The sequence below is a fragment of the Lutra lutra genome, chromosome 17 (assembly GCF_902655055.1).
Source record: "Lutra lutra chromosome 17, mLutLut1.2, whole genome shotgun sequence".
NCBI classification, from domain to species: domain Eukaryota; kingdom Metazoa; phylum Chordata; class Mammalia; order Carnivora; family Mustelidae; genus Lutra; species Lutra lutra.
Window position 1 is genome coordinate 46,489,326 of NC_062294.1, and position 13,804 is coordinate 46,503,129.

Here is a 13,804-nt window from a genome sequence, read left to right on the forward strand (position 1 = left end):
GTCCATAAAGAACCCGGGATCTTCATCGCCCGCACACATGGCTACGCCCTTGGGCTTCCCGACACCTAATCTCGTTCACACGCGGACGCTCGGTTATTCACAGCTGACACAGACCCTACCACACACGCACAGCCGCCTAGAAGTACCTGCACAGACCTCAAAGTTAGAGGCTCACGTGACTCCACACATTGGTCCAGGATCTCACGTTCACTCTTACACACGTCCAGAGAAGCATCCACAACACCACACAGTCTCCAAAAGTCACACAATCATGAAGTCACGTACATCTCTATTCTCCCATGCTGGTGCACACGCATACACACACACACACACACACACACAACCACAGAATCAGAATTACTTACAACCTCACAAATAGTCTTAACTGTATACACTTTTAGGCACACGTGGAGGCACGCGGTCTCAGCCAGGCACACAATCACAAAGTCATGTACAGCCTCCCGCCAGCAGCTCTTGCTCACACCGCATGCACGCACAGAATCTTAAAACCCTGTATAGCTTAATACACTGGCTTAAGACCCTAACCCCACCGCACCCTCAGTCACACGCGGAGTCAGGCCCAAAGCACACGCAGGATGGCACACTCACTGCATAGCCGGCGCCCATACAAAATCCACGGTTGCTCCGGCAAGCTCCCCTTCCCCTGCGACCTCCTCCCCTACGGTCTCCCGGAGCCCGGCGGCTGCCTAAAGGGGCGGGGCCGTCCCCTCACATATAAGGCTTGGGAGCCCGCAGCTGCGGCTCCCAGCACCGCCCCCCCACCCCGAAAGGCCATGGTCAGCCCGCAGATGCCCCAGCTCTTGCCCCGGACGGTGATCCTGGCGCTTATTTTCCTTCCCCAGGTCAGAGCGGGAGTGGAGAGGGAGGAATGGGAAGGGGTGAGACCCAAGGGGTCTTGGGGAGGAGGTGCGGAGCGGCGGAATGCCTGGGCCCCTACGCCTCCTCACGCTGTGCCCCTTTCCGGCCCCAGGCACGGCCGGCAGGCGTCTTCGAGCTGCAGATCCACTCTTTCGGGCCGGGACCAGGACCAGGGGCCCCGCGGTCCCCCTGCACTGCGCAGGGCCCGTGTCGCCTCTTCTTTAGGGTCTGCCTGAAGCCAGGGGTCTCCGAGGAGGCCGCCGAGTCCCCGTGCGCCCTGGGCGCGGCGCTGACTGCGCGAGGACCGGTCTACACCCAACAGCAGCCCGAAGCGCCGGCTCCTGACCTGCCGCTGCCCGACAGCTTCATGCGCCTGCCCTTTCGGGAAGCCTGGCCGGTGAGAACCCCGTACTTGGAGGCCCTACCCAAACTTCTATGGCCTTCTGCCCTCCAAGCCCCCAGCACTGACTTCTGGGGACCCCAAATTCCCGGACCAGTAACTATCACCTAGAATCCCACATTCTACCGTGTGGACTTCCCACAGGGCACCCCAAATTTCTGAGTCCCACTTCCCCTTTGGGGATCCCAGATGTTCTGATACCCGCCCTGCATGCTTGGGACCCCAAATTCCCAGAACCTCAAACTCACCCTCTGTAAATCCTAAATTCACAGGACCCTACCTCTGCTCTTTGGGGATTCCTAAACACTGGAATCCTTATCTTTATCTTCAGATCTCCCTGCACTTAGGGACCTTCCTCCACCCTGTTTTCGAAACCCTAGTCTCCTCTCACCTTATCCCTTCTTCAATCTTCCAGTTGGGGCCCGTATTCATGACTTTTACCTCCAAAATCTTATCTCCTAGCCCACAACCCCAAAAGTGGGCAGATGAACGGACTGGTACTTGAAGTCTAGACCCCTGTCCTTCTGGGCAAGGTGGCTTTCCCTGTTCTAGCCTCAGTCTCCCCATTTGTAAAATGGGATCATCGTGGTACCTCAGAAGGGTCCCTCTTGAGGGGTTCAGCCAGCTATCTCCAGTCTAGCGTTTACCCACAGGAAGTGCTCCATAGAAGAAGCCCAAACTGTCATTCCTTCCCTGTGCCAGCCCCTCTGGGAATTGTCCCTTGTCTGCCTCGTCCCTGGAAGGACCACCACCCCAAAAATCTGGCCTTCCACTGTCTTCCATTCTTTCCTCTCCTTTCTCCTCCCAACCAGGGCACCTTCTCTCTCATCATCGAAACCTGGAGAGAGGAGTTAGAACAGATTGGAGGTGAGTGTCTTCAGTCATCAGACTACAGTGCACAGTGTGGGGAACTCCAGGGAGCTGGGGCCCCGTGTATGGTCCGGGAGGGTGACATGGGACTGTCTGTAGGGTGGGGCATTCCCAGGATCAACAGCCTGTGCTGTTCTCCCAGCTCCTGAGTGTGGGGGTTGGGTGGTGGTAGTCCCAGGGCTCTTGGCAGGTCGGTGTAGAATTGTCCCGGTCCTGGACGTGGGAGTCTCCAGGGGCTGATACCAGGCAGAGGGCACTCTTAGCATCTTGGAATCGAAGCCCCCAGAGCAGGAGGATACAGGATCGCACAGTAATGCACCGTCACTGTGGGATTTTGATAAACCCGGCTACAAGCTCAGTCATGGTGTCCCTACAGAGGTCCCAGGAGCCCTGTTGGATGTCGCAGGTTGAGCAAAGGTTTCTGGGAGGGAGATGGGGGTGATTTTATTCTTAATTTGAGGGGATTTGGAGCCATGTAAGGCCCACAGTGTGTGTGTGTCTAGGGGGTTCTATCAGCATCTAGATATAGAAAGCTCCTGTGGCAATATGGGGGCGTTGTGACAGCTTTCTCGGGGAGAAAATGCCACTCTCTCTCTGTATCCCAAGGCTTCAGGCAATGAGGGCAATTTATGGTCTAGTAATTGGGGTATCTGTCACCATTTCGATCTAGGAAGATCCTGAGGCACAGTTTCGGGGTGTCATGACCTCAGTTCAAAAGACCCGTGTTGCCCCTTGGGCATATAGAGATATCAGATGTCACAGGATGTTAGAGGTCTCCTTACTGATACACTAAGATTCCTGGGAAAGATATGGAGCTGTTTCGGGTTCTTTGGGAGGACCATTGTCATCGCGATGGTCCTAGGGTATTAATGGGATGGCGACGTCATTATGGGAGTTTGCAGCCTTGCTAAGGGGATAACTGCCATTCTCAGGGCTCGAAAAGGGGTGTTTTGGCCTCGCTAAGAGCGGCAGGGAGAGTGCAATCTCCATCTGTCTCGCCAGAGTGAGTCCGCTTGCGGCCCGGCCCGCCCCAGCACCTCGCTCCCTTCTCCCCGCAGGGCCAGCCTGGAGCCTGCTGGCACGCGTGGCGGGTCGGCGCCGCCTGGCGGCCGGGGGTCAGTGGGCCCGGGACGTGCAGCGCGCAGGCGCCTGGGAGCTGCGCTTCTCCTACCGCGCGCGCTGCGATCCGCCAGCCGTCGGGGCCGCATGCGCGCGCCTCTGCCGCTCGCGCAGCGCCCCCTCGCGGTGCGGCTCGGGACTGCGCCCCTGCACGCCGATCGAGGACGAGTGTGAGGCCACGCGTGAGTCCTGCGTTCCACCCCACCCCGTCCCCGGCACTTCCTTTCTTAGCTGCACTCACGGCCCCAAGTTTCCTTTCACAAGCCGGTTACCCTCCTCAGGGAACCGGGGGCTCGAGAGCTCTGCCGTGGTGCCGCAGACACACCCCTCTCCAGGAAACTAGGGAATGTTGTTGACCGTTGGCCAAATATCCCAGGCCCCGCTCCAGGCCCCCTCGCGGTCCTCACCCCCTCCCGTGATCCAGCTCCCACCCTCGGGGAAACTGAGGACCCTGGACTTCTCTCCAGTCCTGCCTGGGCACTCCAACCTCCTCCCCTCTCCCTAGCACTTTTTTCTTCCCGAATAGGAGCCCCACACCCATTTCCCTTGTAGGCACTATCCACCCGCTTCCTCCTCTAACACATGCGCACACCACTTTCCAGATGCTAGGACAATCAGCTCTTCCAGTGCTGGGGCCCTTCCTACGCCCACCCAGGAGCTTTGGAAACTCCTTGCAGTTTCCCACAACCCCGTCACCAAGGGATACTTTATGCTCCCTCCCAGCAGCTGCAGAGGCCAGATATCATTGCTTTCTAAAGCTTGGATCCTTGACCTCCATTATGGGGACCCTCAGACTCCTCCCCTAACTTCTGAATCCCAGTGAATCCCTTAGGACTCCCAGGCTTACCCAGATTCTCCCAGACCTGCCCTAATCGAAGACCCTCCCATTTTGCCTGAAAGACCAGGGGCCCCTCCCCAAGCCCCAGGGGCCCATTCTTCTCTCTCCAAGTTCAGACCTGCAGGCCCCACTCCATTCTCCTTCTTTTCTTTCTTTTTTTTTTTTTTTAATTTTAAGATTTTATTTATTTATTTGACAGAGATCACAAATAGGCAGAGAGGCAGGCAGAGAGAGAGAGAGGAAGGGAAGCAGGCTCCCTGCTGAGCAGAGAGCCCAATGCAGGGCTTGATCCTAGGACCCTGGGATCATGACCTGAGCAGAAGGAAGAGGCTTTAACCCACTGAGCCACTGAGGCACCCCCCCCCCCTTTTAAAAGAGTTTATTTATTTATTTGACAGAGATCATAAATAGGCAGAGGCAGGCAGAGAGAGTGTTTTGTCTTGTTTTTTAAGATTTTATTTATTTATTTTTGACAGAGGGAGACAGCTACAGAGGGAACACAAGCTGGGGAAGAGGGAGAGGGGAAAGCAGGCTTCCCGCCGAGCAGGGAGCCCCATGCAGGGCTCGATCCCAGGATGCTGGGATCATGACTCTAGCCGAACGCCTAATGACTGAGCCACCCAGGCACCCCTCCATTCTCCTTCTAAGAGCACAGAATCGGGAGCTCAATGGCCTGGGTTTACATCCTCCGTCTGCCACTTCCTATGTGCCTCTCAGGGCCTCAGTGTCCTTGCTGGAAACTGGGGATCACAATACCCGCTAGCCCAGAGGTTTGTCTGTCACGAGGATGAGAAGGTGGTGCACAGAAAGCCCTCAGAAACTTCACTGATTCCTGCCCTCCTGACCCTGCCCTCATCAACGTTACTCTTTCCTCTGCCTCTCCTTCCCCCATAACAGCGTGTCGCCAGGGTTGCAGTCCAGACCACGGCTTCTGCGAGCAGCCCAACGAATGTCGATGCCTGGAGGGCTGGACTGGGCCCCTCTGCACCATCCCGGTCTCCAGTAGCTGCCTCACTCCCAGGGGCCCGTCTCCTGCCACCCCTGGATGCCTCGTACCCAGGCCTGGGCCCTGTGATGGGAACCCGTGCGCCAACGGGGGCAGCTGTAGCGTCAGTATCAGCCCCTCCCTCCTCATCCTCCGGGAGTTCCCAGCGCCCCCTGTCTGCGGCTCCTTGAGATCACAGCCTGGGGAGGGCTGAGGGTGTGGCGGGGAGCTGTCAGGGGAGGGCCCCCGAAGACTGGGAGGTAGGACCGGACAAGGAGCAGCCCTCCTTGGTTAAGACAGGAGGGGGGATTGGGATTTTGCTCCTAAGAGACCCGTTCTGAAGTCCTCTTGCCGCTGCGCAGGAGACCCCGGGATCCTTCGAATGTGCCTGTCCCCGAGGGTTCTACGGACTGCGGTGTGAGGTGAGCGGGGTGACATGTGCGGATGGACCCTGCTTCAATGGCGGCTTGTGTGTGGGAGGCGCAGACCCTGACTCTGCCTACGTCTGCCACTGCCCGCCCGGGTTCCAAGGCTCCAACTGTGAGAAGAGAGTGGATCGCTGCAGCCTGAAGCCCTGCCGGAACGGTGAGGTGGGGAAGCCAGGCAGGGAGGGGCCCTGCGTGGTCAGTGGGCAGCAGTGGGGCTTGGCTCAGACAGCCCTGGGTGGGAATCTTGGCTGAGCTTTCTCTACCCTCTGGCCTGGGGAAGTGAGCCTCCCCCACCCCCAATCTGTTTTATTTATTTTTTTAAAGATTTTATTATTTGAGAGGGAGCACGCACAAGCAGAGGCAGGGGGAGAGGCAGAGAGAGAGGGAGAAACAGATTCCCCACTGAGCAGGGAGCCCGATGTGAGACCCAGTTCCAGGACCCTGGGATCCTGACCTGAGCCAAAGGCAAACGCCTAACTGAACCACCCAGGCACTCCTGCCCAGCCTGCTTGTTCTGGGCAAGGTGGTATTCCCATACCAAAATATTTGAGAAAGGGGAGCCTGGCTGGCTCGGTAGGTAGATCGTGAGACTCTTGATCTCGAAGCTGTACATTGAAGCCCCATGGTGGGTGTAGATATTACTTAAAAACACATATAATTGAGTATCTACAGTGTTCCAGGTCCTGTTCTAGGCACTAGGGTTACAGCAGGGAATGAAATAGACAAAAAACCCTGTCCTCATAGAGCTGACAGAACAGACAATTAACAAATAAGTAAATTATATGGGAAGTTAGATGGTGATAAAAACTAAAAAGAAAACAGGCACTGGGTGGCTCAGTAGGTCAAGCACAGGACTCGGCTTCGGCTCAGATCACGATCTCAGGGTCATGAGACAGAGCCTGTGTGAAGCCTGTGCTGAGTGTGGGGTCTGCTTGTCCCTCTTCCTTTGCTCCTCCCCCTGCTCACACTCCCTCTCTCGAATAAATAAATACACAAGATATTAAAAAAAAAAAAAAACCTAAGAAGAAAAATAAAGCTAGAGGGGCATGGGGAGTGTGTATGGGGTGGAGGGTTGACATTTTAGCAAAAGTGGTTAGGCAAAACCTTGCTGAGGGGTAGAGAAGGAGGGAGCCATGTGGGTTCTAGGGGGAAGAGTTATGTTCCAGGAAGCAGGAATAGCAAGTGCAAAGACCCTGAGGTCAGAATGTGCCTGACCTGTTGAGGATCACAGGGAAGCAGGTGTGGATCAAGCAGAGTGAGTGCAGGGAGAGTGGTGCGAGATGAGGTGAGGGAGGTGGTCCAGACAGATCATGTAGGCCTTCCTGGGCCATGAGGAGGATTTTGGTTTTACCCTGAGGGAGATGGAGCCACAGTAATGAGCAGTGGAGAGATCTGATCTGATAACGGTGTCACAAAGTTACATAAGATTATGAATGTAAAGGGCTCAGTGCATTCTTTTTAGATTTTATTTATTTGAGAGAGATAGACTACTAGAGAGAGAGCAAGCACGAGGGGACAGAGGGAGAGGGAGAAGCAGGCTCTCCGTTGAGCAGGGAGCTCCATTTGGGGCTCTATCCCAGGACCTTGGGATCATGACCTGAGCTGAAGGCAGCCGCTTAATCGACTAAGCCACCCAGGTGCCCCGTGCATTCTCATAATACTAATTCTCTCCAAAACAGAGTGTTCACTCTGGGTTGAGTGGTACTAGGGACACAGCAGCGACTAGGACAGCTCTGGGCCACGCCCTCATGAGGGTACCATCTTGGGGTAGGGGAAGACACAGTTGTGCTTGGAGCCCGAAGTTGTCAGGGTTGTGATAGGGGAGCACAGGGTTGGAATGGAGAGTCAGAGAAGGCTTCCTGGAGGAGGGGACATCTGAGCAGATACCAGGGAGCTCGGGGAGAGATAAGGTGAAAAGAATGGGAGTAAAGGAGGAAGGGAAAAGATAAGGGGTATCCCAGGCGGAAGCCATGGAAAAAAGCCATTTGGTTCAAACATGTTCTGGGACTGCTAACTATTGGAGTATGGCTGAAGCTGGGAGAAAAATGGCCATACAGAGCGCCGAAGAGGTGAGACTGACTCAAACCAAGACTTCACTGGGGAGGAAAGGAAGAAGGCCTGTTTTCCAGGCGAACTCCCAGAGGCTGGCCCTAGAGTCAGACGGAGACAGCGGGGACGCAGAGGAAAGGGGCGGATGCAGAGAGGAGCGGACGCGCGGACAAGCTCGGGATCCCCGTCGAGGCCGCGCCCCAGACGTCCCTGATACCCTTTCCCCACAGGCGGGCTCTGTCTGGACCTGGGCCACGCCCTGCGCTGCCGCTGCCGCGCCGGCTTCGCGGGGCCGCGCTGCGAGCACGACCTGGACGACTGCTCCGGCCGCGCCTGCGCCAACGGCGGCACGTGCCTAGAGGGCGGCGGCACGCGCCGCTGCTCCTGCGCTCTGGGCTTCGGCGGCCGTGACTGCCGCGAACGCGCCGACCCGTGCGCCGCGCGCCCCTGCGCCCACGGCGGCCGTTGCTACGCCCACTTCTCCGGCCTGGTCTGCGCCTGCGCCCCCGGCTACATGGGCGCGCGCTGCGAGTTCCCGGTTGACCCCGACGGCGCGGACGATGGCGCACCTGTATTGCCCGCAGCGCTGCCGGGCCTGAAACAGGGGGACCCGCAGCGCTTTCTTTTGCCTCCGGCTTTGGGACTGCTGATGGCCGCGGGCTTGGCTGGCGCGGCGCTCTTGCTGGTCCACGTGCGGCGCCGAGGCCCCGGCCAGGATACTGGGTCTCGCTTGTTGGCGGGGACCCCGGAGCCATCGGTGCACGTGCTCCCAGATGCACTCAACAACAGAAGAACGCAGGAGGGTTCGGAGGATGGGCCGAGGTGAGGGGCCCCAGGCGTCTGGCTTGTCGCCTGGCTGCTTTCGTCAATCTCCATAGTGCAAATGACCTGATTCCCTGATAGACCTTCCTGGTCGGTCCCTTCCTCTTACCTGCTCCCGGCCTTTTCTGATTGGGTCGTTGACAGCTCCCCTAGTTGGCTTTGGGGTCTCTCCATGGTGGGTGAGGAAAACAAGATCGGAGAATTAGAGGAATCTGATCTTCTTTTCCTCCCACAGCCAGCCAGCGGATTGGAATCACCCTGAAGATGGAGACTCTCGTGCGATTTACGTCATATCGGCTCCTTCCATTTATGCCCGGGAGGTAGCTACCACCCCTCTACCTGCTCCCCACACATTGGGCACGCTGGGCAGAGGCAGCCCCTGCATTTTCTGTAGCCCTCTTTTACTCTATCTGTAAAATGAGCATAGGGTCTCTGGGAGGTCCTTAAGCCACCTTTCACTTACGGCTTTTATTAGTTCTGTATTGCAGCCCTCTTGCTGTCGTTCGGAGCTATTTGCCAGACCATACGGCCTTCAAGAAGTCGCGGTGGGGAGCCCCAGCAGAGCTTCCCTGTTTTCCACTCAATGGGGAGAGGGAGAGGAGGCGAGGGCAGCCCTGTCTAATGCCTCCTACTCTTTTCATTTCTAGGCCTGACCTGCCCCTTCTCCATCAGCGCCTGGAGACAGAACCTGGATATTTTTGTACTTACTTGGTGGTACCCAATCTCTGCCTGAGACACTTTGGAGCTGGACGGGGTGGGTGGGAGAATTTTACCTTTGGGAGTTGTATATAATGCTTATTTAAATCCTGTTTTTTCCCTCCTCTCTAGAGACGTCTATAAAGGCTCTTATTTTGATCAGCTTTGACTCATTGCCTGAGTGCTTTGTACTTAGTATTGGGACGGAGGGGAGAGCTACTATCTCCTGAGAGAAGTAGCAGGACTCTCCCGGAGGGATCAGAAACAACTCAAAGTGGCTTAAATAAGAAGGAGAGTTTATTCATAAAAATGAAACATCTTGTGGTAGGTGTAGCTTCAGCGGGGCTGGATTCAGGGACCCGGTGCCTTCAGTATCTTTTCACTCAGCTGTGTCTGGGAATGACTTCATTTGTAAACGGGGCTTTCATTGGCTCCGGCTTGTCACATGGCTTTGCCTGAGGGCGGGGGCCCAGGCAGAATGGCTTATTTTGATTGGCCAGTCTTGGCGATTTGTCTAGCGTGCGGTGGGAAGTAAGGTCAGTCAGGCTGTCCAAAGCAAATGGAGGGTGTGGGTGAAGCAGTGTCCCTGCGTCTACCCCAAATCTGGGTTTGTTACTAGACGTCAGTACCCTATCGGGCCGGGAAACCAACTGTTCCAGAAGAAAAACACAGTAAGTTTGAAGAGTTGTATAAGTGATTCATGAATTGGTGAGCGTCTTGTCCGTGGAGTAGAGGGGAGCTCTGAGGAGGTGGCCAAAAAGGAAGGTTTTTATAGGAAGGAGAGTGGGGCAAGAAAGTTAGCAAAAGAAAAGAAAGCATTGTTCCAGGCAAGGGCACCTCCTAGTAGGGGAAGGGCAGGGAGTCATTGGGGAATTACCTCATTTTCCTTTTGGGAGTGGAGAGAGTCCATGTTACAGATTATTGGTGCTGATCAGAGAATTCCTGACTGGCCTGGTGAGACTTAATTTTCCCGCGAAGTTGAAACTGCAGTTAGGTTAGGTATTAAGCCCCAGTTTGGTGACTTAGCCTAAGTGATGCCATTTTGAGCCTGTAGGGTTTTTGTTGTTGTTGTTGTTAAGATTTTATTTTTTTTAATAAGATTTTAAGTAATCTCTGCTTTGGGGCTCAAACTCACAACCCTGATATCAAGAGTTGCACATGGCACCAACTGAGCCAGCAGGGTGCCGCAAGCCTGTGCTTTCTTTTTAACCCCATGGAACCAGTCAATGAGAGTGGAAAGGATCCATTTTACAGAAGAGAAAGTTGAGGCTCAGAGAGTTTGAAGTAACTGCTGCAAAGATAGGGAGCGACTGGGGGGTTTGGGATGCAGTCGTCCTGCAGGATGCCTTCCTGCTAGAAGGCTTGCTAAAGAGCTTGTAGGATTTTTGTGGACCTGGGTTGTGCTTCCCCCCACCCTTTTTTTTTTAAGATTTTATTTATTTATTTGACAGAGATCACAAGTAGGCAGAGAGGCAGGCAGAGAGAGAGGGGGAAGCAGGCTCCCTGCTGAGCAGAGAGCCCGATGTGGGGCTCGATCCCAGGACCCTGGGATCATGACCTGAGCCAAAGGCAGAGGCTTAACCCACTGAGCCACCCAGGCACCCCTGCTTCTTTGTTTCTAAAAGCCAAAATGCAGCTGTGTTGGCCGCCTTCAATACCCTGATGTTTTTATGGTCTTGCACAAAATAAAACATCAAAAGACTCATTTAGTATAACTTCCAAAGTAAAAAAATTCACATTCCCTTTAATCGGATGGTTTCGTATCTGGGAATTTACCCTACACATAGACTTTGGTGTCTGTAGGTGTCTGTAGTTGAGTAATTGTTGGTAATAGCCAAAGGCTGTCAACGATTTAAATGTCTGATGAGGGGCGCCTGGGTGGCTCAGTGGTTAAAGCCTCTGCCTTCGGCTCAGGTCATGATCCCAGGGTCCTGGGATTGAGTCCCGAATCGGGCTCTCTGCTCAGCAGGGAGCCTGCCTCCTCCTCCTGTCGCTCTCTGCCTGCCTCTCTGCCTACTTGTGATCTGTCTGTCAAATAAAAAAAAATAATAAATCTTAAAAAAAAATGTCTGATGAGGGAGGACTGGTTACATTGATTAGGGGCCATTTACAAGGAAACTATTACACCAGTGTTCAAATGAGATGTAGATGTGCTCAACTGAAATCTTTGATAGATTTTTGTCCAAGGGAGGAAAATATAAGGTACAGAAGAACAGATAGGGTGCTACCGTTTGTGTTTTAAAAATGGACTATATGGAGTTATTACTGCAGTGGTCTGACCAAATGAGGAGCTTGGCGGACCTCCCTGCTGGCAAACGGGTGCAAATTATAGAAACAAGGGATGCCTGGGTGGCTCGGTTGGTTAAGCATCTGCCTTTAGCTTAGGTCATGATCTCAGGGTCCTGGGATTGAGTCCTGCCTCTGGCTCCCTGCTCACTGGGGAACAAAATGACAGGGGCACCTGGGTGGCTCAATGAGCTGAGCCTCTGCCTTCAGCTCAGGCCGTGATCCTGGGATTGAGCACTGCACTGGGCCCCCTGTTCAGTGGGGAGCCTGCTTCTACCTCTGCCTCTGCCTGCTGCTCCCCCTGCTTGTGTTCGCTCTCTGTCAAATAAATAAGTAAAATTTTAAAACAAAAAACCAAAATGACAGACCATTTGAAGCTTCTGGGGATGATCTGGAGGGCACATAGCAAATTAATAAAAAAAAATAAAAATAAAAACTAAAAATTTGGTGAAAACCAGGAGAATCAATAATAGGTGAACCAAGAACCCCCCTCCATTTTTAAAATTTTTTTAAAAATTAACATATAATGTATTATTTGCTTCAAGGGTAGAGGTCTGTGAATCATCAGGTTTACACACTTCACAGCACTCACCATATCACATACCCTCCCCAGTGTCCATAACCCAGCCATCCAATCCCTCCCCCCCCCCCCCCCCCCCCCCCCCGCCAACCCCAGCAACCCTCAGTTTGTTTCCTGAGATTAAGAGTCTCTTATGATTTGTCTCCGACACAATCCTATCTTGTTTCAATTTTACACTCCCTATCCCCCACAGCCCCTGGTCCTGCCTCTCAAATTCCTCATATCTGAGAGATCATATGATAAATGTCTTTCTCTGATTGACGTATTTTGCTTAGCATGATACCCTCTAGCTCCCTCCACATCGTTGCAAGACTTCGTTTCTTTTGATGGCTGCATAGTATTCCATTGTACATATACACCACGTCTTCTTTATCTATTCATCTGTTGATGGATATCTAGGTTCTTTCCATACTTTGGCTGTTGTGGACATTGCTGCTATAAACATTCGGGTGCACGTGCCCCTTTGGATCCCTACATTTTTATATTTAGGGTAAAAACCCAGTAGTACGATTTGCTGGGTCGTGGGATAGCTCTATTTCCAAGTTTTTGAGGAACCTCCATGCTGTTTTCCAGAGTGGCTGCACCAGCTTGCATTCCCACCAACAGTGTAGGAGGCTTCCCCTTTCTCTGCATTCTCGGCAACATCTGTTGTTTCCTAACTTGTTAATTTTAGCCATTCTGACTAGTGTGGGGTGGTATCTCGCTGTGGTTTTGATTAGTATTTCCCTGATGCCCAGTGATGTGGAGCACTTTTTCATGTGTCTGTTGGTCATCTGGTGTCTTCTTTGCCAAAATGTCTATTCATGTGTTCTGCCCATTTCTTGATTGGATTATTTGTTCTTTGGGTGTTGAGTTTGATAAGTTTTTTTTTTTTTTAAAGATTTTATTTATTTATTTGACAGACAGAAATCACAAGTGGGCAGAGAAGCAGGCAGAGAGAGAGGAGGAAGCAGGCTCCCTGCTGAGCAGAGAGCCCAACTCGGGGCTCTATCCCAGGACCCCGGGACCGCAACCCGATCCGAAGGCAGAGGCCTCAACCCACTGAGCCACCCAGGCCCCCCGAGTTTGAGAAATTCTTTATAGATTTTGGATAGTAGCCCTTTATCTGATATGTTGTTTGCGAATATCTTCTCCCATTCTGTCAGTTTTCTTTTGGTTTTGTTGACTGTTTCCTTTGCTCTGCAAAAGCTTTTGATCTCGGGGCACCTGGGTGGCTCAGAGGGTTAAGCCTCTGCCTTTGGTTCAGGTCATGATCTCAGGGTCCTGGGATGGAGCCCCGCATCAGGCTCTCTGCTCAGCGGGGAGCCTGCTTCCCCTGCCCCCTGCCTGCCTCTCTGGCTACTTGTGATCATGTCTCTCTCTCTCTGTGTCAAATAAATAAATAAAATCTTAAAAAAAAAGCTTTTGATCTTGATGAAGTCCCAATAGTTCATTTTTGCTCTGGCTTCCCTTGCCTTTTTCAATGTTTCCAGGAAGAAGTTGCTGCGGCTGAGGTCAAAGGGGTTGCTCAGCCTGTGTTCTCCTCAAGGATTTTGATGGAATCCTGTCTCACACTGAGGTCTTCCATCCATTTTGAGTCTACTTTTGTGGTGTAAGGAAATGGTCCGGTTTCATTCTTTTGCATGTGGCTGTCCAATTTTCCCAACCATTTGTTGAAGAGACTTTTTTCCTTTGGACATTCTTTCCTGCTTTGTCAAAGATTAGTTGACCATAGGGTTTAGGGTCTATTTCTGGGCTCTCTATTCTGTTCCATTGATCTATGTGTCTGTTTTTGTGCCAGTACCATACTGTCTTGATGATGACAGCTTTGTAATAGAGCTTGAAGTCTGGAATTGTGATGCCACCAACTTTG

General features: G+C 53.2%; 1 protein-coding gene across 2 annotated transcripts; it reads left to right on the forward strand.

Annotated features, from left to right (window-relative positions):
• Nucleotides 1-540: 540 nt before the first annotated feature.
• Nucleotides 541-9,248, forward strand: DLL3 (delta like canonical Notch ligand 3). 2 transcript variants are annotated; one of them, XM_047712291.1, is made up of 9 exons: nt 555-863; nt 992-1,276; nt 2,092-2,146; nt 3,208-3,450; nt 5,001-5,215; nt 5,454-5,676; nt 7,799-8,390; nt 8,626-8,710; nt 9,038-9,248. In XM_047712291.1, the coding sequence occupies exons 1-9, from the start codon at nt 597-599 to the stop codon at nt 9,041-9,043; spliced, it is 1,971 nt and encodes a 656-aa protein (XP_047568247.1). In that variant the 5' UTR covers nt 555-596; the 3' UTR covers nt 9,044-9,248. The 2 variants fall into 2 exon arrangements, with proteins under 2 accessions (XP_047568246.1, XP_047568247.1); XM_047712290.1 differs by lacking the exon at nt 9,038-9,248 and having other exon boundaries at nt 541-863; nt 5,004-5,215; nt 8,626-9,020.
• The last annotated feature ends 4,556 nt before the right edge of the window (nt 9,249-13,804 follow it).